Source organism: Chiloscyllium plagiosum, unplaced genomic scaffold (genome assembly GCF_037043375.1).
Source record: "Chiloscyllium plagiosum isolate Xiang-an unplaced genomic scaffold, Cpla_swu_hap1 HiC_scaffold_6, whole genome shotgun sequence".
NCBI classification, from domain to species: domain Eukaryota; kingdom Metazoa; phylum Chordata; class Chondrichthyes; order Orectolobiformes; family Hemiscylliidae; genus Chiloscyllium; species Chiloscyllium plagiosum.
The window spans coordinates 18,044,939-18,068,722 of NW_028270144.1; the positions used below are offsets into that span (position 1 = coordinate 18,044,939).

The following is a 23,784-nucleotide window of genomic DNA, read 5'->3' on the forward strand; positions in this document are numbered from 1 at the left end:
AAGTAGAGCACCATCTCAGGAAGCTCTCTGACAGTGTAGCATCCCATCAGTGAAGCCTGTCAAAAAGTGCCATGCTCCCTCAATAGAAATCCCTCTGACTGTGCAGCGTCCCCTCAATACTGTTCCTTAGTATTACTCCCTCAGTACTAATCCTCTAACTGTGCAATATTTCCTCATCACTACCCCTCCAACAGTATAGAACTGCTTTAGTATTGACGCTCCATCAACATTCCCTCAGTACTGACTGTCCAATAGTGCAGCACTTCCTCAGTACTGAAACTCTGAGAGTGCAGCACTCCCTCAGCGCTGAACCTCTGAAAGTGCATTGCTCCCTCAGTACTGACCCTCTGACAGTGCAGCACTCCCTCAGGACTGACCCTCTGACAGTGCAGCACTCCTTCAGAACTGACCCTCTGACAATACAGTGCTCACTCAGTACTGACCCTCTTCAGTGCAATGCTCCCTCAGTACTGACCTTTTGACAGTGCAGCGCTCCCTCAGTACTGACCCTCTTCAGTGCAATGCTCCCTCAGTTCTGACCCTCTGTCAGTATAGCACTCCCTCAGAACTGACCCTCTAACAGTTCAGCATTCCCTTACTAGTGACCCTCAGACTGTGCAGTGCTCCCTCAGTACTGACCCTCTGACAGTGCAGTATTCCCTCAGTACTGAGTCTTGGACTGTGTAGTGCTCCCTTAGTACTAACCCACTGAAAGTGCAGCACTCCCTCAGTACTGACCCTCTGACAATGCAGTGTTCACTCAGTACTGACCCTCTTCCGTGCAATCCTCCCTCAGTACTGACCTTCTGACAGTGCAGCACTCCCTCAGTACTGACTCTCTGACAGTGCAGCACTCCATCAGTACTGACTCTCTGACAGTGCAGCACTCCTTCACCACTGACCCTCTGTCATTGCAATACTCCCTCAGTATTGACCATCTGACAGTGCGGCACTCCCTCAATACTGACCCTCTGACATTGCAGCACTCCATCAGTGCTGACCCTCTTGACAGTGTAGCACTCCCTCAGTACTGACCCTCTGACAGTGCAGCCCTCCCTCAGCATTGACCCTATGACAGTGCAGCACTCCCTCAGTACTGACCCTCTGACAGTGCAGTGCTCCCTCAGTATTAACCCTTCAACAGTGCAGCACTCCCTCAATACAGACTCTCTGACAGTACAGCATTCCATCACTACTGACCCTCTATCAGTGCATTGCTCCCTCAGTATTGACCATCTGACAGTGCTGCACTCCCTCAGTGCTAACCCTCTGACAGTGCAGCCCTCCCTCAGTACTGACCCTCTGACAGTGCAGTGTTCCCTCAGTACTGACCCACCAACAGTGCAGCACTCCCTCAATACAGACTCTCTGACAGTGCAGCACTCTCTTAGCTCTGACCCTCGGACAGTGCAGCATTTCCTCATTACTAACCGCCTGACAGTGCAGCACTCCCTCAGCATTGATCCTTTAATAGTGCAGTACTCCCTCAGTACTGACCCTGTGACAGTGCAGCACTCTCTCAGGACTGACCGTCTGACAGTGCAGTGCTCCCTCAGTACTGATCCTGTGACAGTGCAGCGCTCCCTCAGTACTAACCCTCCAACAGTGCAGCACACCCTCAGTAATGCCCCTCTGACAGTGCAGCACACCCTCAGTACTGACCCTCTGACAGTGCAGCGCTCCCTCAGTACTGACCCTGTGACAGTGCAGCGCTCCCTCAGTACTGACCCTGTAACATTGCAGCGCTCCCTCAGCACTGACCCTGTGACAGTGCAGCGCTCCCTCAGTACTGACCCTGTGACAGTGCAGCACTCCCTCAGTACTGACCCTGTGACAGTGCAGCACTCCCTCAGTACTGACCCTGTGACAGTGCAGAGTCCTTCAGTGTCCCCCCTTTGTTGCAATTCATCAGTAATACACTGGGAGTGTCAGCCTGGATCTCAACATCCCAAAGAGTGGCAATTACAGCCAGATTGCTACTTCTCTCATTTTCTTTTTCACTTTAGTATTGCGCTCCACATTTCTAGTTTGGAATTCTGATCCCAGGTCCATCAGAAATGTGGCGTGTAGCTGAAATCAACACAGTTCTACCATAGTGTAAGATTGTCTAGGAATGGTAACCCTCGCCCTTTTACAGCAGGTCCATGCAGTGTGACAGACATACTGATAGCTGCGATGTAAGAACACAAAAAATAGTACCAGGCATAGGCCCCCTCCAAGCCCACCTGCCCCACCATTCTCTATAATCTAACATCTCAAATACATGTGAAGATCATCTGCTCCAAACCTCAATGTCTCTTTTGTGTGAGCTCCTCATAGACAGGAACTCCTCAATATTTCAAAAATCGACCCATTTCCTCTGTAAATACTTTCAGTGAGCTAGCCCCTACAACTTCCTGAGGTAGAGGACATTCACTATCCTATGGGAGGAGAAATGCTTTCATATCTCAGTTTAAATGAGTGTCCCCTTATTCTGTAGCTGTGTCTCCTAGTTTGGGATCTCCATACCCCCCCCAACCAACCAACCAACCAACCAACCAACCAACCACTGGTGTAAACCTGTTCACAACATCCACCCTGTGAAACTCCTTCAGAATCTTGTGTGTTTCATTAAGATCACCCCTTATTCTTCTAAACTCCAATGAATAAAGCCATTATGTGTTTAGCCAATTTGAAATAAAGTCATTGTGTCAACCCCTTCACCCCAAGAATAGTCAGATGAATATCTTTTGAAATATTTTCAATACAAATCTATTTTTTTAAATACGGGGACCAAATCTGTACACTGTACTCCAGGTACAACCCCACCAACACCCTGTACAGATGTGACAAGACTTGTCCATTCTTAAATTCCCATCCCCTGCAATAAAGGTTAAAATTCCATCTGTCGTCTTAACTACTGACTGCATCTGCATGCTAACTTATTGTGTTTTATGCAAATCCCTCTGTGCTGCACCCTCTTTGGAATCTGTCACCATTTAAATAATCGTCAGCCACTTGATTCATCCTATTAGGCTGCACAGCTACACACTTAACTCCATCTGCCAGGGAGTGGAGTGCATCATTTCTCCCTCCAATTCTATTTTGATTTAGTCCCTACCCTCCCCTTCACTGTTTTGATCACACAGCACTGCCCTTTGATGTGAAGGACAGTGTTTGTCACTGGCCACCCAGGCGTTTTCCTATCTTCCTGGTGGTGGAATTTGAATAAAGATTTGTGCACTTTGTGTCTTTCACTGTGTCTCACACCTGCACACACACACACCATGGGTGCTGGGGATAAAATAAGCACTACCGCACTTAGGTGGTAGTGTGGGGGTTAAAAGAGAAAAAAAAACAAAAAGAAAAAAAAAAATAAACAGGAGATCCTCCCCTTCACTGTTTTGATCACACAGCACTGCCCTTTGATGTGAAGGGCAGTGTTTGTCAAAAAAAAAGAACTCCATCTGCCAAGATTTTGTCTGTTCACTCAACCTATCTATCTTCCTGCAGATTCCTCATGTCCTCATCACAACATGCTTTCCCACATGTTTTTGTATCTTAAGCAAATTTGGATACATTACACTCTGCCCTATCCTCCAAGTCATTACTCTAAATAGTAAGTAAGGGTAGATATGTCAGGCAGGTATGGAGGTTAGGCAGTTTTTAAAAATTCATTCACAGGATGAGGACATCGCTGGTTAGATCAGCATTTGTTGCCCATCCCTAATTGCCCAGTTGAGCAGTTAAAGGTCAACCACATTGCTGTGGGACTGGAGTCACATGAACATGAGATCAGGTAAGGATGGTAGTTTCCTTCCCTAAAGGACATTAGTGAACCAGATGAGTTTTTTACGACAATTGACAACAGATTCATGGTCATCATTAGATTTTGCATTCCAGACTTTTGCTGAATTCAAATTCCACCATCTGCCATGGCAGGATTTGAGCCCAGGTCCCTAGAACACTACCTATGTTTCTAGATTAACAGTCCAGCGATAATACTGCTAGGCCACCACCTCCCCTAAGGTGTTAAGTTCGTTAAGGTGTTTAGTACCAGGTAAGTGATGGACTACCTGCAGCAGATGGGGGAGGGGGCTTGTTAGTGGGTGTGTTAAAGCTGGCATGGAATTTGGGGCTTGGGCAGCAGCGAAATACCAGGGCCTGGGTTTACAGCCAGAGGTATGGCAGCAGATATCATAGCCAATGGAGTCGGGGTGGTGGAGGGGATGGATGTTGGGACTAATGCAGGGGAGGGGGCAATTCCCTTGGAGTCATTGTGCCCAGGATTCTAGTAATGAAGGGAGTGTCCCTCAATTCACAACTCTAGTCTGTGCTGCTCCACTGTCTGTCTGATCATTGCAGTATCAGGGCCAACATTTCTGAAGTGGGCCTTGAACTTACAACCTCTTGACTTGGAGATAAGCATGCTAAACATTGAGCAATTGAGTAAGTCCCTATTCCACTTATCTCGCTGTTCTTGGACTGACCCAGGATGACTGTGTTTAGCTAAATTCAAATGGATTGAGCAAACCATCAGCACTGGGATCCGGGTTCTGTTATTGGAGGGAAGAAATAGGGTTCGTGCTGCAGCATTCTCAGGTCATCAGCTTAATAGGTCAAGCATCAGCAGAACAATTCTCAAGCAAAAAATCAAAGTAATTGGTGTATCACACAATTCCCATCCCGGATTCTGCCAAACAGAAGAGGAACTGCTGCTTTGAGCAAATGGCAGTCCTGTTTGTGTTCCAAAGTGGCTGATCAGATCAGTCAAGTTCAACCGGACAACTCCAATAGGGGAAAATCCAGGAAGGATGTGCCTGTTCGAGATGGGCATCAGCAGATGGGAAGATCAATCTTGGCTCAGGTGGCAGCCTGCCAGTTGGTGGCATTTTCACACGCTCGGATCGTAATAGCCCTACGACTGCTGCAGAATTGTTGGGTGGCAAGGAGGTGGGAATGGAGAGAGGACAGCAGGGAAGTGGATCACATTCTGATTGAAATTGTTTTATACATGAGGTCCTGTAAACATATTAAATCAGAGCCAAAGTAGAGTACTTGACCCTCAAAACTGCTCAACCATTTAACAAGATCGTGCCTGATGCGTTTATATTTTGAATTCCGCATTCCTATCTATCTGCAATAACTCTTGACTCTCCTGCCAACAAGAGCCTATCTATCTTTAATGACTCCATCTCCATTATCCATCAAAGGAGAGAACTCCAAAGTTGCACAATCCTCAGACAAAAACATTCTCCACATCTCTGTTCTGAAAGGGTGACAATTAATTTTAAAACAGTGGCCCACACCTCAGTTCTTGACTGACCCACAAAAACAAATGACTTTTCCACATACACCTTGTCAAGACCATTCAGCATCTTATACACTTTAATATGTCACCCTCTCACTTCTAAACTACATCGAAAACAGCTTGTCAAAGCTATCTTTCAAAAACCAGCCTGTCCATTCCAGGTGCCAATCTACTAACCACCTTTGAACGGTCTCCAATGCAGTTACATCCTTCCTTAATCAATGAGACCAAATTGTGCATGGTATTTGAGATGTGGTTTCACCAATGCCTGGTATGACTGAAACATAACATCCCTACATTTATGTGCAGTTCCTCTTGTAATAAAGGATAATATCCCATTACCTTTTTTGATTATGTGCTGTACCTGCATACTGACGTTTTGTGACTAATGCACTGGAACATCTAAAATCATTCTGCTCCTCAAAATTCTGCAGTTTTTCCATTGAAGTATTACTCTGCTTTTTCATTTTTTTTACCCAAGTGAACAACTTTACATTTTCCCATATGATTCTCCATCTATCCAATTTTGCCCACTCATCTAACTTATCGATAGCTGTTTGCATCCTCTTTAAATCTGTTTCATAATATACTCTCCTAACTAGAACATAGAACAGTACAGCACAATACAGGCCCTTCAGCCTATGGTATTATGCCGACCATTTATCTTAATCTAAGATCAACCTAACCTCAACTTACTGCTGTCCACGTGCTTGTCCAGCAGTCGCTTAAATGTCCCTAAAGTCTCTGACTCTTCTACCACTGCTGACAGTGCATTCCAAGCACTGACCACTCTCTGTGTAAAGAATCTACCTGTGAAATCTCCCCTATACGTTTCTCCAATCACCTTAAAATAATGACATCCCCATGACAGCCATTTCTGCTCTGGGGAAAAGTCTCTGGCTATCTACTCTATCTATGCCTCTCATTACCTTCTACATCTCTATCAAGTCACGTCTCTTCCTTCTTCTCTCCAGTGTGAAAAGCCCTAGTTCACTCAACCTCGCTTCGTAAGACAAGCCCTCCAATCCAGGCAACACCCTGGTAAATCTCCTCTGCACCCTCTCCAAAGCATCTACATCCTTCTTATAATAAGGTGACCAGAACTGTACACAATATTCTAAATGTAGTCTAACCAAGGTTTTATAGAACTGCAGCAAAACCTCGCGGCTTTTAAACTCAATCCCTCAGTTAATGAAAGCCAAAACACCATACGCCTTTTTTAACAACCCGATCAACTTGGGTGGCAACTTTGAGGGATCTATGTACATGGACCCCAAGATCCTGCTGTTCCTCCACACTGCCAAGAATCCTATCCTTATCCCCGTATTCAGCATTCAAATTCAACCTTCCAAAATGAATCACTTCACATTTATGCAGGTTGAACTCCACCTGCTACTTCTCAGCCCAGCTCTGCATCCTGTCATAGCCTGCAACAGTCCTCAACACTATCTACAACCCCACCAACCTTTGTGTCATTGGCAAACTTACTAACCCACCCTTTCACTTCTTCATCCAAGTCATTTACAAAAACTACAAAGAGCAGAGACCCAAGAACAGATCCCAGTGGGACACCACTGGTCACCGATCTCCAGGTGGAATACTTTCCATCCACTACCACTCGCTGTCTTCTTTCAGGCAGCCTATTCTGTATCCAGACAGCCAAACTTCCCTGTATCCCATACCTCCTAACAGCTATGAATAGAAAATCTTTTGTACCCGATATAGTGAAGACATAAGCAAACTATTTGTTCATCTCATCCACCAGCTATTATTTACTAACTCCCCATTCACACACTCTAAAGGACCATCATTTCCTTTACTTAGTTTCTTACTTTTTAAACAAAAGTAGAACCTCTTGCAATCTGTTCCAACCATTTTTTTTTACTTCATTCTTGGGATCAGGGCATTGCTGGCTAGGCCAGCATTTATTGCCCATCCCTAATTGCCCAGAGGGCAGTTGAAGGTCAACCACATTGCTGTGGGTCTGGAGTTACATGTAGGCCAGACCAGTTAAGGATGGCAGTTTCCTTCCCTAAAAGAAATCAGTGAACCAGATGGGCTTTCCCTGACAATTGACAATGGATTCATGATCATCATTAGACTCTTAATTGCAGATTTAAAAGAAAATTGAATTCAAATTCCTCCATCTACCATTGCAAGATTCCAACTCAAGTGCCCAGAACATTACCTGGGTCTCTACATTAACAGTTAATGATAATACCACTAGATCATCACCTCCCCTGCTGGACCTGGGGGTGGAGGAGGAAAATCTATCTTTGCACCATCCTGTCCCCTGGACCTCTTAAATCTCTGCCTGCACAGCAGGGTTGGATTTCCCTTTGTCTGCTATTTGGTGGTAAATGAGAGGAACTGTGTAGGGCAGCTCTGGACTGACAGTGTTTGGCCAGGTAAGCAATGGGCTTTTCAAGATGGCACAAGTGCCAGGAATGGTGGTGAAGTCTGTGATATCTGGCGAGTAATGAGCTGCTTTGAGAATGGTGCATGGCAACATGGGGCTGGAATTGGGCATCGCCGATGCTGTGGGGCAGGGTAGGTAGCTAATGAGACATGTTTGGTAAGAAAACTCATTAGACTTCATGGTGGGAATCTCTCTAAAAGTTCAACGTAATGCGGACTTAGCTGAAAAATATTCATAAGCACTGTTTTCTCTGTTGATCCATCCCCTTCCTGATACGCCAGTTCAATTCTGTTAGCTCAGTTGTCATATCCAGATAGTTGCCCTTATCTAGCTTTAAAATACCAGCCTTTGCCTTAGAATTCTCCCTTTCAATCCGGACGTAAGCTTTAATCATACTGCGATCACAGCTACCTAGGGATGCCTTTACTCTGGGATCATTAATTAATCCTGTCACATTATATGATACCAAGGCTAATGTAACGTGCTCTTGGAACAGTTCCAGAATATTCTCCTCTAAGAAGCTATCTTGAAACCATTTTATGAACTCGTCATTCAGGCTACAGCTGCCACTTTGATTTTTCCAGTTTATATGAAGATTAAAGTCACTCATAATTATTCTCATCCCTTTATTACAAGCACTCAATATCTTGGTATAATTTTCTCGCATTGATGCTCCTGTTAAAGGGCCTGTAGAGCACTCCAACTAGTGACTTCTTCCCCACGATTGCTCATCTCCACCCAGTCACAGGGACAGAAACCATCGTTCTCAGACCTGCGTATTTCCTGACCCTAGCACAGAATGCCTTCTGGAGCTCTGGGCTTTGACTGTTTGGTGCTGATAGACCCCCTGTCCTCGGCTAAGTCTCCACCCAGACTCCTGAACCCAAACCATCTCTAACACAAACACCATCTTTAATTAATTGTGCTACCTTGGCCTAACTTTCTATTTTTCTTGAATGACAAATAGCCATCAATATTCAGCACCCAATCCATGTCATCCTGCAGCCCCATTTCTGTATTAGCTGTCAGATCATATTTATTTTTTTCAATATGCCTCATCAATTCATTCACTTGATGAATGATGTGCATAAATTTAGAGCTTTTAGTCTTGCCTTTTGTTATCTTAGTAATTACTATTATTTGTAAATTATTTTAGGATTATTTCTGTGTTCCAAGTTTTTTGTTTCTCTGTCTCTGATCCTTTTATCCATATTATAATTTTCCTCTCTTTCCTCTCACATCCCTACTTTCTGAAGTACCACAACTGTCACAATTTGATCCCTTGACACTATTTTTTTTCAAATCCCCTCCACTTCCCTAATTTATGTGGTTAATGAGAACACTGACCACATCATGGTACAGATATAAACTGTTCCAACAGTACAAGAGCTCACTTCTCGCACTCTAGTCTTTTGGTCACATACTTATCTCTCTATGTTTATGTACCCTCTGTATGTTATGTACGTAGCTCAGGTTAAAATGTGGAGGGTATAACCTTTGAGGTTCTGTTTTCTAATTTAGTAGCTAGTTCTTCATATTCTCTACGCAGAATCTTTCACTCTACTTCTGTCAATGCCATTCACATGAACTTCAACAACTGGACACCCCCATCCCATTGCAAGTTCCTTACAAAAATGGAAAAGATTTTGTGTATCTGGGGAAGCTAGAGAACTGGGTTATCGGGTAGGACAGGGAAAGGCCAATTATTAGAATTTCATCGCTGGTCAATTGTTCTTTTCTCCAAAGTTGCACAATTTTCCATCAACAAAATTGTTTCAGTGCTGTTTCTCATCCTGCCAAGCTTCAACTGGTCAGTATCATGGAGATGCTAATACCTCCCCTATTTCACTGCTCCAACCTCTACACATACATACACACATGTGCAGACAGACACACACATACACTAACACACACATATACACACACCTACACAGGCACACATGCACATAGACACACATACATGCAAACACACAAAAAGACACATACGCACTTATGTGCAAACACATACACATGTACACGCACACAGACTCATACATATGCAAACACATACACAGACACACATGCACACATGCAAACACGCACACAAACACACGTACACAGACACACACGCCCACACAGACATGCACACACAGACATACACACGCACACACATGCAAACACACACACTAAACTCTTGGAAATTCAGAAGGTGAGCTGTTAATGAGCTCCCTGATACCTTCAACATTTCCAATTAATGAGGTGAGTGGCTTCACTTTGCTGCCCACATCCTTCTCATTCATCCCCATCCCTTGCCCATCCTGGAGAAGGTCAGCAGAGATGGTAATGGAGGTGGTATTATTTTGCTATCCTCTTCAGTTCCAGGGGGTGGGGAGAATGCAGCCCTTATTGTCACAGAACTTAGTTACCAGGCACTAAAAAACATCTTTGATTGTAATGACTGTTGGTCTTTATCCAAAATCTCAAATTAGCTGAAAAACAAAAGGTTTGATGTTAAGCTGCAGTTGTAGAAGATTCAGATTCAATTCTTTTTGGAGCAGAGACTTCAAGTCTGACAAAAACAGAAAGGCAGAATATTTCTCAATTGGTGAAAGACTGGGAAGTGCAGGTATCCAAAGGATCTGGGCGTCCTTGTTAATGGTTCATGAAATGTTAGTATGTGTGCAGCAAGCACCGAGAAAGGCCAATGGAATACTGAGTGCTGGAGAAACTCAGCAGGTCTGGGAACATCTGTGAAGAGAGAAAACTGAGTTAACATTATGAGTTCAGTGAGACTTCATCAGAACTGGAATAGAGGTCGATATATGATCAGCCTCAATGGGTGAATGGTTACTCTTGCTTCCTACATCAGGAAGGGTATACTGATCTTGAAAACATGCAGTGCAAATACACCAGAATAATTCTCATGATGATGTGAATTAGACTTGTGTTCCATCATATGGATCTACTATTTGAGATGTTGAAGATAATTGGAGGTTTTGATAAAGGCAGGTATTTCCTCTATTGGTAGGGGGCATCCAAAAAGCATCCCTCCCAGACTCATCCCCTACCCTATCCTTGTAACTCTGCATTTCCCATGGCTAACACACTTAACCTACACATCCCTGAACATTATGGATAAGATAGCATGGCAAATAAATTGGCAGCCCACCTCAATGGAGACAATGTTATCCACCACTAGGAGATATCTCCATTGATAGGAGTGGACATGGCCCCTTCCAATCTCTCCCACTCACCTTCTCCAAGTCCACGACCCATTCATTTTCTCTTTGCTGGGGGCTGACCGGTCTGAGGTCTTTCAAGTTGTAAAGAGGTTTGATAGGGTAGACTAAAAGAAGATGTTTCCACTTTGCGGCATTCCAGAACAAAGGACCATAAACAAAAGATAATCGCTAATAAACAAGGGGCAGGAACTTAAATTAGGAGTACGCTTTCTCACATAAGAAGGAGTGGGAATCTGGAACTCACTCTCTAAAAAAAGATGCTGTAGCAGGGATCAATTGAAAATTTCAAAACTGATAGTTTTGGTTTGGTGAAGGGCTGAGGATTACAGAATGAAGGTGAGTTACAAGAGAGATCAGCCATGATTTAATTGAATGGCAGAACATGCTCGAGGGGTTGGATGTTCCCCTGAGTGCTAAACTGAGATTAAGATGTTGAATTTCAGTGCAAAATCATGGTGACTGCCCTCATTAACATCTCATTAAACTAATGAGCACAGATGCTTTGTGAATAACTGGAGAAGGTCACTCTCCTACCAAGACTGTGATATTTTAATGCTAATGTCATGATTACATTTGTAAGGATGCTCATCTTTCGGAAACCCTCAACACTGAAATTAGGATTTAGCATTAAGTATTATCTTCATCTCTCAAAAGAATAATGTCCGACAAAATTGTCTGCTGCAGATACAAAATCTGTGGCTCCTGACTGGAAAATGATCAATTAATCCTGGCTTAATGTTCCTGATGCTCAGATGTTGACATGTATATTTTTGAGTACAGCTACTTGGTATGCAGAGATGGATATCAATTACCTACATGACAATATTGCAATTTTTTTCAACTACAGTCCAACAAAAATAAAAGTTTCAGTTTATGCATGTCAATTCCTGGAATGCCATGTTTTGGTTTTCCTTTTCTGGTCATATAGAAAATGCTGAAAACAAGCCTGGGACGAGCTCTTGACCCTGGGCAGCCTCCTATTTGGCTGTGTCCAGAAAGCTGGAAGCTTCCCCATGATGGATGGCCATGCTTAACTATCCAAAAACTGCTGTCGAGCTCTTAAATCAACCTGAATTTTTATAGAACTCCCAGAGGATGGGAACAGGCCATTTGGCCCAACAGGTCCAGACCAACCTTCCCCGACTCATCCCCTACCCTATCCCTGTAACCCTGCACTTCCCATGGCTAACACACTTAACCTACGCATCCCTGAACATTATGGATAATACAGCATGGCCAATGCTATATTAAATCAATGGAGACAATGCTGTTCACCACTAGGGGATATCTCCATTGATAGGAATGGACATGGCTCCTTCCTATCTCTTCCACTCACCTTCTTCAAGTCCACTACCCAATAGTTTTCTCTTTGCTGGGGACTGACCGGTCTGAGGTCTTTCAAGCCGTGAAGAGGTTCAATAGGGTAGACATAAAGAAGATGTTCCAATTTGTGGCATTCCAGAACAAAGGACCATAAATAAAAGATAGAACATAGAACACAGAACAATACAGTGCAGAACAGGTCCTTCGGCCCTCAATCTTGCACCGACCTGTGAACTATTCTCAGTTCGTCCCCCTACACTATCCCAAAATCATCCATGTGCTTATCTAAGGATTGTTTAAATCTCCCTAATGTGGCTGAGTTGACTACATTAGCAGGTAGGGCATTCCACGCCCTTACCACTCTCTGCGTAAAGAACAGTAAGATCATCGCTCATAAATTCAATAGGGCTTTCAGGAGAAATGGCTTCACTCTGAGAGTGGTAAGAATGAGGACCTCACTATCAGAGGGAATGGTGAGGTGAATAGTGCAGACATATTTCAGGGCAAGCTGAATGAATACCTGACAGGAAAAGGGATGGAAGGAAATGCTATTGGGGTGAGATGAAGTGGAAGCTACTATAGAACATACATGATAGCCCAGACCAGGTGGGCTGAATGGCCTTCCCTGCTGTAATTTCTTAATAAAGAACAATCCAAATTTCTCCACATAACTGAAGCCCATTATCCCTGACATCATTCTCATGAATCTCCTCTGCACTCTCTAAAGCTTTATCATTCTTCTAAAAGACTAGTGTCGAGAATTGGACACAAATCTCCAGCTGCTGACTGATAGTATTGCTCCCCAAGACTACTTTCAAGCAGCCGATTTCACAGACATAGAAGAACACAAGAACTAGGAGCAGGAGTAGCCAATTCATCCCCAACAGCTCACTCTACTATTTGATATGATCATATCATGTCTCATCTCATGGCTCAGTGGTTAGCACTGATGCCTCACAGCATCAGGGTCCCAGGTTCAATTCCAGCCTTGGGTGACTGTCTACATGGAGTTTGCACATTCGCTCTGTATCTGTGTGGGTTTCCCCTGGGTGTTCTGGTTTCTTCCCACAGTCCAAAGATGTGCAGGTTCGGTGAATTGGCCATGCTAAATTGCCTATAGTGTTATGTGCATTAGTCAGAGGGAAATGGGTCTGGGTGGGTTACTCTTTGGAGAGTCGATGTGGACTTGAAGGGACACTGGAGGGAATCTAATCTTGGCCTCAACTCCTGCCTGGTCTCCATAACCCTTCAACCCATTACTAGTTAAAAATCTGTCCATCTCCCCTGTAAATTTACTCAATGTCTCAGCACCTACCACCCTCTGAGCTACTGAGTTTCACAAATTCACAACCATTGAGAAAAATAATTTCTTCCCATCTGTCTTTAATCTGCTACCCCTTAACATAAAACCTCTCATTCTAGATTTGCCCATTTCAGGAAACATCCTCTTTGCATCTACTTTGTCAATCCCTTCAGCATCCCCTAGATCTCAATTAGGTCTCTTTCCATTCTTCTAAACTCCAAACAGTACATGCTGCTCAATCTCTGCCCATGAGACAAACATCTCATCTCCGACAACCAAATGACCGATACTGAAAAATATTCTGGAGAAAGTGAAGCGGCAGTGAATATTTGACAAATGTATAATTCACAGAAGGTTACTGGCAAGTACACCTTAGTACTGAGGCCAAGTTACAGTGTGCATCTGCTAAACCCTCAGAACCATTACACATTCACTGTCGTGCTGTTTGGAATGAAAAATGGAGCTGCCACATTCTACCAGCTGTTTGCTACAATAGTGGCGGGGGTCTAGATTGTGCCTTAGCAGATGCCAGTGGATTATCTGCAAGAGGGATTCTTCACTAACATTTCCACCATATTAACTGGTCAAGTGGAGCAGATTAACACCAAAGACCAAAAAAAAACTACATAGCTGTCTCATAGAATCCCTACAGTGCACAAAGAGGCCATTCAGCCCAGGTTGGCTGCACTAACTATCTGAAGAGCACCCTACACAGAACAAGCACCCCCATCCCCACGACCCTACATTTCCTATGGCCAATTCACCTAGTCTATAAATACCTGGAACTACAAACAAACCTCCTTCCCTATAACTCTGCAATTCCCATGGCACAGTGGCTCACTGGTTAGCGTTGCTGCCTTACAGTGCCAAGGAATCAGGTTTAATTCTACCCTCAGGCAACTGTCTGTGTGCAGTTTGCATATTCACCGCATGTCTGCGTGGGTTTTCTCCCACAGTCCATAGTGTGCAGGTTATGTGGATTAACCTGGGGAAGTGTTGGGTTACAGGGATAGGGGTGGAGGTCTGTGTGAGATACTCCTTGGAGGGTTGGTGTGGACTCGATGAGCTGAATAGCTTATTTCCACACTGCAGGAATTCTATGATTCCAACTCACGTAATCTCTCCTCACAATCTAACTCTCACAACCCTGATAACATTCCGTTGAATCTCTCTCTTTCTGAGATGTGAACTGTAAAAATTATTCCAGCTGTTGTCCCACCAGGGCTTTGTAAAGTTGAAGTTAAATGTTCTTCCCTTTATTTTCTTGCTGTCTCATAATACCATTCTTTAGAGGTTTTATACTTGGTGACACGCTATAGCTAGGTGAAAGTGAGGACTACAGATGCTGTAGATTAAAGTCAAGAGTATGGTGCTGGAAAAGCACAGCAGGTCAGGCAGCATCCAAGGAGCAGGAAAATCAATGTTTTGAGCAAAAGCCCTTCATCCTGATTCCTGCTCCTTGGACGCTGCCCAACCTGCTGTGTTTTTCCAGCACCAGTTGAAACTTTATTGCTGGAACAGCACAGCAGGTCAGGCAGCATCCAGGGAACAGGAGATTCGACGTTTCGGGCACAGGCCCTTCTTCAGGAAGAAGGGCCTGAAGAAGGGCCTGTGCCCGAAACGTCGAATCTCCTGTTCCCTGGATGCTGCCTGACCTGCTGTGCTGTTCCAGCAATAAAGTTTCAACTTTGATCTCCAGTATCTGCAGACCTCACTTTCTCCTTTTTCCAGCACCACACTCTTGACACCCTACAGCTGCCTAAGCTCTGGAATACCATGCTTAAATATTTCCTTACGCTCCTCATTTAAGACATGTTCTTCACAATCTACCTATTTGATCTAGCTTTCTATTTTGCCAGCAAGGTTTGGAATAGAGAGCATGGGTTTAGGGTGAGAGGGGAAAGATATAAAAGAGACCTACAGGGCAACCTTTTCACACAGAAGGTGGTACATGTATAAAATGAGCTGCCAGAGGAAGTGGTGGAGGCTGGTACAATTGCAACATTTAAGAGGCATTTGGATGGGTATATGAATAGGAAGAGTTTAGAGGGATATGGGCCGGGTGCTGGCAGGTGGGACTAGATTGGGTTGGGATATCTGGTCGGCATGGACAGGTTGGACTAAAGGGTCTGTTTCCATGCTGTACATCTCTATGATTCTTTTCTAGTGAGGATGATGAAACTAAACCGTTGAGGATTACAGAAAGATTACAGAGAGAAGAAAGATTAAATAATCATGATTTTTTTTAATGTAAGAGACATATGATGCTACTATACAAGATTGAACATGGTGAAGGTGGACAGGGCAGAGAGCTGCAATCAACAGAATGGCAGGATTGTAATGGCCCTGCAGAGTAATATAGAGGAAATGTGATTGGTAAGAGTAGGGTGCTAATGAATGGTTTGGAGTGTTTAAGATTGTTACAAGTGAAGTCTGTTTCTATGCAACACAAAAAGAGTGTGATGTAAGTAGAAGCAGAAACACTGAGAGAAATTTCATGATAATCAGTTAAGATGGATCAGTCACTTCAATCGGGCTATGCAAATTGTGTGTGCATGCATGGAAGCCCAATTTAGTTTCTCTCTGTTTAAATGACCTGCCTTACATTCCTAATATTTTCAGCTGCTCTGTTCACCTCTCCAGCATAGAAGGATATGTTTGTTCTTATCCAGAGGGCTAGCTGGTGAAAGACAGCTCTGGAGTCACACATCACGCACTGCCATGTTTATTTACAGACAATACCCATTTACAAGCATCCTGTTCTTAGCCTAACAACAACAGTTAGTCTGTTGCCTATTTCCAGAGGGTGAAGTGAATCCTCAGCTAATGCCTGCAAACTCCATAGATTGAATATACAGTTACCAATTTGTTCAGCTTTAAGAACGAAATTTCCAGCTGCTGCAGGACTACATTATGACCATGCACTGAATTGAGTTTCAAAAGAGGATTGTCAAATGGTCAATCCCACAATCAGGTCCTGCTAGAGAAAAACATCACTAATCAGGAGCACATCTGGAAACATTGTGAAAACAAATTAAAATGAATGAATGGAAAATTAAATGCGAGGTCCTCCATATTTCCCACTGGTAGCGTTGAATAATGGAATCATTCTCAGTTTTGCCTGAGTTTGTGCGATTACATTGGGTTGATTTATTTCTTCTTCAGAGTCAAGGTTCTCTAAGAAATTTTGCGGGTGAAATTTAGCTCTCATAATCTGAAGATGCCCACGTGACAAGTTGTGTTATGAGGAGAGGTTTGAACTAGTGACCATTAGTGTAAGGTAGACATCAATAAACCCAACAGGGAATTCAGGAGAAATTTTATTTTATTTCTACATTCCTTTGTGGGATGTGGGTGTCACTGGCTGGCCAGTCTTTATTGCTCATCCCTTGTTGCCCTTGAGAAGGTGGTGGTGAGCTGCCTTCTTGAACCCACTGCAGTCCATTACTTTATCCAGAGAGTAGTGAGATTATGGAGCTCACCAGCACAAGGAGTGATTGAGGCGAATAGCATTGATACATTTAAGGAGAAAGTATACAAACACATCAAGGAAAAAGAAATAAAAAGGTATGCTAATAAGGTAAAGTGAAGAGGGTAGGAGGAAGCTCATTTGGAGCATAAACAGCCACACAAATTCGTAAGGCCAAATGATTTGTTCCTTTGCTACAATTTTGAGATAATTCTTTTTAATTCTCTTGGCTTTTTAGAAGTTCCACTGAAAGTTCAAAAATTTATCATTGGTTTATCAAGAACATTTATACCCGAATCGCTGGCAGAAAGATCAGTAACCAGGGTTTAAGGTAAGGAAGTTGGAGCTGAGGTGGAATCTGTGAGTTGTTATGGTTTGGAATGTGGTGTCTGAAAGGGCAGGAGTAGCAAATTAAATAGCAACATTTAAAGACAAATACTTGAAAAGAAGGAATATTTGCAAAGTAATGGAGAAAGAGCTGGGGAAGTGGGGCTATGTGGAACCTACAAAGAGTTAGCACAATGGGCAAAATGACCTCCTTCTGAGCAGCATAATTCTATTAATTGCAATTACACTTGAATCAAGATATGATCTATGCCTAACAAGAAGCTTGTTTCGTGGCTCAGCAAATGCACAAGACATGTAGCGATTTGCTCCCAGTGTCAATATGGGCTTCAACAAATCACTAATCTCCCCATAGCCTGTGTCATAGAGTCATAGAGATGTACAGGACGCAAACAGACCCTTCCGTCCAACTCGTCAATGCCAACCATCGAGTCATAAAGATGTACAGCACGGAACCCTTTGATCCAATTCGTCCATGGCAACCAGATATCCTAAATTAATCTAGTCCTATTTGTCAGCATTTGACCCATGTTCCTCTAAACCTTTCCTATTCGTATATCCATCTAAATGCCTTATAAATGCTGTAATTGTACCAGCCTACACCACTTCCTCTGGTACCTCATTGCATACACACACCACAAAAACCATGAAAAAGCTGACCCTTAGATCCCTTTTAAATCTTTCCCCTCTTACATTAAATCTATGCTTTCTATCTGGATTTGCCCCACACCGGGGAAAAGGCCATGTCTCTTTACCCTATCCATGCCCGTCATGATTTTATAAACCTCGATAGATCACTCCTCAGCCTCCGACCCTCCAGGGAAAATAGCCCCAATCTATTCAACCTTTCCCTATAGCTGAAACCCTCCAACCCTGGCAACACCCTTGTCAAGCTTTTCCGAACCCTATCAAATTTCACAACATCCTAAAGCAGGGAGAACAGAATTGCACTCAGTATTCTATAGTGGCCTAACCAATGTCCTGTACAGTTGTAACATGACTTCCCTACTCCTATATTCAATACACTGACCAGTAAACGCAAGCATATCAAATGCCATGTTCACTATTCTATCTACGTGTAACTCCATTTTCAAGAAACTATGAACCTGCACTCCAAGGTCTCTTTGTTCAACAACTCTTCCCAGGAACTTACCATTAACTGTATCAGTCCTGACCTGATTTGCCTTTCCAAAGTGCAGCACATCACATTTATCTAACTTAAACTCCATCTGCCACACCTCAGTCCATCTGATCGTGATCCCATTGTACTCTGATATAACCTTCTTCGTTGTCCACTCCACCTCCAATTTTGGTGTCATTGGCAACCTTACTAACTATATACCTCCTGTGTTCACATCCAAATCATTTATATAAGTGACGGAAAGAAGTGGACCCAGCACCGATCCTTGTGGCACTCCACTGGTCACAAGCTTTCAGTCTGAAAAACAACCCTCCACCGCCACTCTCTGTCTTCCACCTTCAAGCCAGTTCTGTATCCAAATGGCTAGTTCTCCATGTATTCCTTGTGATCTAACCTTGCTAATGAGTCTCCCATGGGGAACCTTGTTGAATGCCATACTTAACGCCATACTTACATCACAGCTCTGCCCCCATCTCCTTCAAAAAACTCAATCAAGTTTGTGAGACATGATTTCCCACTCACAAAGCCATGTTGACTCTCCATAATCAGTCTTTGTTTTTCCAAATACTTGTAAATCCTGTCCCTCAGGATTTTCTCCAACAATTTGCCCACCACTGATGTCAGGCTCACCAGTCTATAGTTCCCTGGCTTTTCCCTACCACCTTTCTTAAATAACGGCACCACGTTAGCCAACCTCCAGTCTTCCGGCACTTCTCCTGTGGCTATTGATGATACAAATATATCAGGAAGGGGCTCACCATTCTCTTCCCGTGCTTACCACAGAGATCAGGTCTCAGGGATTTATCCATCTTTATGCATTTTAAGACACCCAGCACCTTCTCCTCTATAATATGGACATTTTTCAAGATGTCACTATTTATTTCCAAAAGTTCTCTAACTTCCATATCCTTCTCCCCAGTAAACATTGATGCAAAGTACTTGTTCAGTATTTCCCCCATCTCCTACGGTTCCACACATAGGTGGCCTTGCTGATCTTTAAGGGGTCCTGTTCTCTCACTTGTTACCCTTTGGTCCTTAATGTATTTGTAGAATCCCCTATGGATTCTCCTTAGCCCTATTTACCAAAGCTATCTTATGTCCTCCTTTTGACCTCGTGAATTCCCCCTTAGGTATACTCCTACTGCCTTTATACTCTTCCAGGGAATCACTCAATTTCTGCTGCATATGTCTACCACATACTTCCTTCTTATTCTTGACCAAATTTCTCTAGTCATCCAGCATTCCCTACACCTTCACCCCTGCTCAGATCCCTTTCACAAATTTCTCTTGTAGATATTTTGTTCCATTGTAACAGTTCTAATATCTGAAGAAAGACTATGCAATGTTTATTTTACTCCCAGAAATTCTTAGATATGACTCAAACCTCTGCCTTCAATAACCCCCTTCAACTTCAGCACCCATCATCCAGAGCAAAAACTGTTTGAAATCAGATTCTCAGTCACTGGAAAATTACCATGTGGTTTATCCTTAATTAATGGCATGCTTCAACCTTCAGGTTTTCTTATTGAATGTCTGTAATTGTTAGTGAGATTATAAAAACTACTCAGAGTTTGTCAAGTTTAGTCTGATCCAGGGCGCTGTCCAATCCCTGCAATGATGTGCATGACCCAGAGGATTAGAAATACAGAAAACAGTAATTACCAGTGCAGATGACACCTTCATGCTTGTCACATTCTCGATCATCGCATTCACAGAGTTGACCTGAGATATACCATTGCTGGGGTGAGCCACATATACACTTTCCACAATGGCAGGAACCTGGAAAAGATTTGTGCTGTAATATTTATGATTTGGAATCAAAACCCAGCAACGCTCAGTCAAATACTACTAACAACAGGTAAAGGTCAGCAGCCACTGAGAATTCATGTTCCACTCACATAAGGGCCAAGGTATATAATTTGCTGTGCTGATGTGCAATTGATAGAGTGTTTTGATACGGTAAGCAGAAACTACCACTGGCAAGAGAGCATTAAGCAAAGGATGCAGATATAAAATAATGAACAAATGAACCAGTTATGAGCTGGAAATTCATGCCCTTAAGGATTGTGAGAGCAAGTTCAACAATAACTTTAAAAACAGAAATGTTTGAAAAAAAAATTGTTGCACCATTGGGAAAGAGCAGCAGGGTTGGACTAATTGGATAGCAGTACCACACAGCCGGGAGAAGCAGTTACCACCATCGATCGCCTCACAAAATGCACATGAAATAACATCAAGTTGACCCTTAGGACCAAACTGATGGCTTAGAGGGCCTGCAGTCTCAGAAAACATCTTGTTTTATGACTGTGGAACATGGTCAACCTACGACTTGCAGGAAAAGAAACTGAATCATTTCCATCTTTGCTATCTGCTGCACAGAATAGGGGTGCCCTGGTAGGATGTGGCATAACAAGTGTGGCTGTCTTCTCAAAGGCACAGCTGCTGAATTTGGCATAATCATCAAACAAAGGCCACTTCTATGATCGGGCATATCTACAAGATGGAAGACAGTCACTGCCCATCTGGACAGTGAGGTAGCTGGAGCTGCAGGACTAGTGGGGCATCCAATGCTTCATTTCAAGCATGTCTACAAGTGTGACAGGAAACCCCAAAGTATCAAAAGTCACAAGTGTAAATCATTACCTGGCAAAAGGAGAAAATGGCAAGACCTTCCTGTTGGTTTGTACATGTTATCATGTACACAGCATGGCAACAGATGCCAACATCAAAAGCAACAACCTATAACAATACTCGGCAGCTTCATTTGTGGCAAAACCTCAAGGTTTGGGCCCTGCAGCCATCAGCAAGGCTGCACCATATGAAGAACCTCCACCTAAATTTGCTGCATGTTCATCATCTCTCATAGGTCAATGGACAACAACAACACATGGCCAAATGGGCATTTTTGTGTGCCATACTATTCAAGATTAAAAAACAGAACAAACATAAGAGATAAATAACAATTTCAGGAATCATGTGGGCTGTCCCCACCCTTGCCAGAGCAGATTGTTCCATTGAATGATTCACATAGACTCCTGCTTCTCTCTTCTGGCATGTTGCAAGTCCTCGGATATTGGCAGTATTTCCCAAACCAGTCGTCATCGCAGATACATCGACCACATGAGCAGATGCCATTGCCTGTTGGGTGAGTAAGCATAGAATGACCATGCTTTAAACACAAATTATACTCTCAACTGGTAAATTTAGATTTTGTTGTGTGAATTAACTTCAAACCAACAAGCATCCATTAATGCCTAAACCTTAGAGTAATATTTGAAATATTTCCAATTTCCTTGACATTCTTCAAATTGTTTTCTTTATTGACTTATGGATCATCAAGCAGATTTATAATCAGTGGTTATATCCATCTGGGACCCTTTCATATTGCTTAATCAAAGTCTGAGTGAAGCTTTAATAAATAGTCATTTCACTATTACTGGCCTTGGTTATTGATTACAGGTCACTGCAACTCAAAATGTTTGGACTTGTTCAATTACGCTTTCACAAGGCACACAGTGACCAGGGAAACATGGACAAAATATTACTTGTTATAAGCTCAAATGTATCTCAGATTAGTGATGCAGGGAACTTTAGTCTGAGCTGTAATTGGATCTGTTAAACGATCAATGAAATGTTTTTCATGAGACGGTGATCCTCACTTTACTGAGGTTGGATGGAAGGACCCATAATTGATCCAAAAAAAAGCAGAAAATGTTTTTCAGCTTCAAATTGCTAAGTTGTTTCAAATAATTGTTCAAAACTAATTAAAACGAACAAAGAAAGTGATGACTATTTTGCAATCAATCATAAAACAATTTGGCGCTATGTTTGAAAGAATTACTCACTTAACAGCACAAGATAGCTTTGCCTGCATCTCAGAGCAATTTCTAAATATTTCGAACACTGCCAAACTTTATGATTTACTCTCGGCACCAACGGATACTGCCAATATTACATGAAAGTAATTCACCTCTATTTCACTTCAACCTAATCCTGGCTGATTACTTTTATGCTTGGTTTTCAAATGTCAGTTTATTAGTTCATCTTGCTTCAGATGCCTAACCATTATGCTACAGTATCTAACATTAATGTTGCAATATTGTTATTTACAGAGAATGGTGTTGGCCAGTTCTCCTGTCCATCGTTCCATATTGCATTCTCTGTAAATTTGAAGTCATTCAAACCTTTGCTGCCAGTAACATAACCTATGGCAAGCCCCATTTATCTTTCACCCCTGTGCCCTGGATTTACATTGGCTCCCAGCATAGCAACATTATAATTATCATAGAGTCATAGAGACGTACAGCACGGAAACAGACCCGTCAGTCCAACCCGTCCATGCTGACCAGATATCCCAACCCAATCTAGTCCCACCTGCCACCAGCCTGCCCATATCCCTCCAAACCCTTCCTATTCATATACCCACCCAAATGCCTTTTAAATGTTACAATTGTACTAGCCTCCACCACTTTCTCTGGCAGCTCATTCCATATACGTACCACCCTCTGTGGGAAAATGTTGCCCCTTAAGTCCCTTTTATATCTTTCCCCTCTCACCCTAAACCTATGCCCTCTAGTTCTGGATTCCCCGACCCCAGGGAAAAGACTTTGCCTATTTATCCTATCCATGCCCCTCATAATTTTGTAAACCTCTATAAGGTCACCCCTCAGCCTCCGACGCTCCAGGGAAAACAGCCCCAGCCTGTCCAGCCTCTCCCTATAGCTCAAATCCTCCAACCCTGGCAACATCCTTGTAAATCTTTTCTGAACCCTTTCAAGTTTCACAACATCTTTCCAATAGGAAGGAGACCAGAATTGCACACAATATTCCAACAGTGACCTAACCAAAATCCTGTACAGCCACAACATAACCTCCCAATTCCTGTACTCAATACTCTGACTAATAAAGGAAAGCATACAAAATGCCTTCTTCACTATCTATCTGCCTGCAACTCCACTTTCAAGGAGCTATGAGCCTGCACTCCAGGATCTCTTTGTTCAGAAACACTAGGACCTTACCATTAAGTGTATAAGTCCTGCTAAGATTTGCTTTCCCAAAATGCAGCACCTCGCATTTAGCTGAACTAAACTCCAACTGCCACTTCTCAGCCCATTGACCCATCTGGTCCAGATCCTGTTGTAATCTGAGATAACCTTCTTCACTGTCAAATAAGGTACAGAAGCTTGAACACACGCACCGGCCGGTTTTGTAACAGTTTTTACCCTACTGTTGTTAGAATACTGAATGGACTCACAAACTCTTAACATTCAGTT

General features: G+C 43.0%; 1 protein-coding gene across 1 annotated transcript in view; it reads right to left on the reverse strand.

Annotated features, from left to right (window-relative positions):
* itgbl1 (integrin, beta-like 1) overlaps positions 1-23,784 on the reverse strand; it is a 230,631-nt gene that overhangs the window by 8,289 nt on the left and 198,558 nt on the right. The window contains exons 9-10 of the mRNA XM_043691272.2: positions 21,503-21,649; positions 20,174-20,290 (exon numbers count right to left, since the gene is read on the reverse strand). Coding sequence (XP_043547207.2) covers positions 20,174-20,290; positions 21,503-21,649 — 264 coding nt within the window. The remainder of the gene's footprint in view (positions 1-20,173; positions 20,291-21,502; positions 21,650-23,784) is intronic.